Genomic DNA, 3,191 nt, shown 5'->3' with positions numbered 1-3,191 from the left:
CTCAAATAATATTTACAAAATGTGTTTGAAGATACTTTGGGAAATTTAAACACGAGAAAGTTTGAGTCTCATAAGGTAAACAAAAAAACAACAAGAGAGATACCGCTATTAGCTTACACAACAACAGAGATACCGCTATTAGCTTACACAACAACAGAGATACCGCTATTAGCTTACATGTTATCAGCGATATCGAAGAGTATTTGCCCCCCAGTGACACAGCGTCACGTCTGTGGACTTACAACGCTATAAACCGGGTTTCGATACCAGTGGTAGGCAGAGCACGGATAGCCCATTGTGTAGCTTTGTGCTTAATTACAAACAAACAAATAAGTCTAGGTTCATTTGTTAACGAATCAACTTTAATTACAGGTGGCGGGTTTGTAAGGTATATTGCTTAAACGTGATAATTATTTTTTTTTATAAAAAAATAGAAATATAGAGAATAAAACATATAACTTAAATACGTATAACTTAAAAATTAATAAAATGTTAGTTTAAAAAAAACTCAAAATGTATCAGTACAATAATTTGCTACTCTATCAATACCTTTTTTAAGTATTTTGAGAAAACAAAAACTTCCAGACTAAAAATTTATACAAGTATTTACCACTACTAATATTTCAAAGATATATTAAACCACATTTAATCAAAGTTAATTGCAGAAGTGACCAATATAGACTTTGTAATAGACACCAATAAAAAGATTATTTAAAACAAATTAACGGATTAAAATGTAAATTTACGGAAAAGAATAAAAAACAAAAATAAAAGCAAGAGTTGGAAACGATACTTCACAAATGTTAATAAAATTATAGGCCTATTGGGAAGTTGACCTTGTTAAAAAAATTAACGCCTCAATAAACAATGCCTTCTGCATGGGGTTTGTGTCAACTCAAATAACTGTATTTCCTTTCCATTATCTATTGTATAAATATGGTCTGGAAGTGTTTTCTTCTTCTCAACATAGACAGAAAAGAAAACTCCATGATAGCTTACCAGGATGCAATTTCATTGATTTTTTAATTTACGTATATCCAAATTTTTAAAAAAAGGATGAAAATGTTTTTTTTCTATGCTTATTTTCTATATACAAATTCATAAAATTTGCTTTAAAAATATTTTCTACCTCATAAAGCAAAAATACAAATCCACCATTTTGAATTCAAGATTGTTTGTTTTAAATTTCGCGCAAAGTTACACGAGGACTATCTGCGCTAGCCGTCCCTAATTTAGCAGTGTAAGACTAGAGGGAAGGCAGCTAGTCATCATCACCCACCGCTAATTCTTGGGCTACTCATTTACCAACGAATAGTGGGATTGACCGTCACATTATAACACCCCCACGGCTGAAAGAGCGAGCATCTTTGGTGTAACGGGGATTCGAACCCACGACCCTTAGATTGCGAGTCGAGCGCCCTAACCACCTGGCCATGCCGGGCCTTTGAATTCCAATGGCTGACATAACAAACACCTTTTGTAAATTGTAACTGTAGAGCTTTTAGTTTTATTATCTTGAAGTTGTAAGTAACCTAACTGTAACAATACACACAAATTTCTAAGAATATTTATAATTAGAGTTAGAAGCTGATACTTACTTTAAGGACCTTTAAAAAGTTAAACTTTTAATGTTGTAGATCAAAACTGAAATGGAAAGAAATCGCATAACGTATAAGGATAAATATGGAATATCTTGTCTAGTTTTTAAAGGTTGTTAAACAAATATACTGGATAAAACAATAACGAAACTAGCTTCTTATCATCTACAGTATGTGTGCATAACATATGTATATAAATCAGTATTTGTTATTATGATAGCGTTTTGATTTCTTATAAGTATTTTGGTCGATTTTACTGTCCCAAAGAAACAAACATATGACTGTCATCAGTGTAACAAAAAACTACAATAACAGGGATTTTTCTATTATTGGCGGAGTGAAGTCTTTCAAAATTATTGTGGATTGCAATTGATTAGTTTTTCGATAGATGGCAGCAGCTTACCAGATATTCATTGTTTGATAAGTATAAAATGCCAATATATAAATAACGCTGTTTTTAAATAGGTACGTTCGAAACACGCTGATACAGAACAAGCATGGAATATCAAACCATCCATACCAAACCTAGATGTCATTGAAAGTGGAAGTGACTACAACACAACACAGTCCAGCCTAGACAGCAAAAGTTTCCGGAACAAATCTTACGAAAAGTCAAAAAGCGGAACGCTGGACAGAGTGTCAAGAGTTGTATTTCCGTTTATATTTTCCAGTTTTGTCACGGTTTATTGGGGCTACTTCTTAACCAAAGTGGAAGTGGGTTTTTCTGATACTAATGCCTCTCTTAGTAATGTCGAATGGTAACTTCTTATTTCTTTAAGTTCGTTTGACTGTCTTCACAACCCTGACAGAACATCCGGACATGTAAGGAAATAACCAACCAAACCTCCCTAGTGGTGTTAACTATATAAGTACATCTAATATTTACTTCCTTGGCTAAGAATGTATATTAGTTTAGTAGCTGTGTAATATACTCTTTTCTGAATGTCTTTTCGCTACTGTCGCCTATACATCACGTTAAGTCATTTCGGACATTCAGTAGGAACACATTTGTTTCATCAACTCATAAATCCTCATATTTAACTATTTCCACATTTTATATATACATTTGATGCGATTGGCTCGCTCTCGTAATCTGCATGGCAACGTGTTGATTAATGGATAATTAGAGAACGTCTTTAGCGATTGTCCAGAAATAATTGTGTTCTTTTTGTAAAACACACAATGGGTGTTTTTGCCTACAGAACAAATTGAACCCCGAATTTTTGCGTTATAAGTTACGAAGTCTCTGCGAGTGGAGGGGTACAAAGAATTTGTAAAGATAGGGTTAAATAGAGCTCCTCCTTAATAGTTGGTCAAACTGTTGGTAACTAAAACGCGTCCTTAACTGTTCAGGAGGTCGATAATTTGGAAGACTCACAACCTTAAAATCCGGGGTTCGATTATCCGTAGTGAAGAGAGTGTAGGTAGCTATTATTTAGCTTTGCGCTATAACAAACATACTTTATTTAGCTTTGCGCTATAACAAACATACTTTATTTAGCTTTGCGCTATAACAAACATACTTTATTTAGCTTTGCGCTATAACAAACATACTTTATTTAGCTCTGCGCTATAACAAACATACTTTATTTA

General features: G+C 33.4%; 1 protein-coding gene across 1 annotated transcript in view; it reads left to right on the top strand.

The window, feature by feature from the left end:
• The window catches only part of LOC106477114 (gamma-aminobutyric acid receptor subunit alpha-5-like), a 6,956-nt gene extending 4,477 nt beyond the window's left edge, over nucleotides 1–2,479 (top strand). The window contains exon 2 of the mRNA XM_013937711.2: nucleotides 2,064–2,479. Within this exon, the coding sequence (XP_013793165.2) occupies nucleotides 2,064–2,360 (297 nt within the window). The 3' untranslated portion in view covers nucleotides 2,361–2,479. The remainder of the gene's footprint in view (nucleotides 1–2,063) is intronic.
• The last annotated feature ends 712 nt before the right edge of the window (nucleotides 2,480–3,191 follow it).

Source organism: Limulus polyphemus, unplaced genomic scaffold (assembly GCF_000517525.1).
Source record: "Limulus polyphemus unplaced genomic scaffold, Limulus_polyphemus-2.1.2 Scaffold12876, whole genome shotgun sequence".
NCBI lineage: Eukaryota > Metazoa > Arthropoda > Merostomata > Xiphosura > Limulidae > Limulus > Limulus polyphemus.
This window is presented reverse-complemented; position numbering and strand designations above follow the sequence as displayed.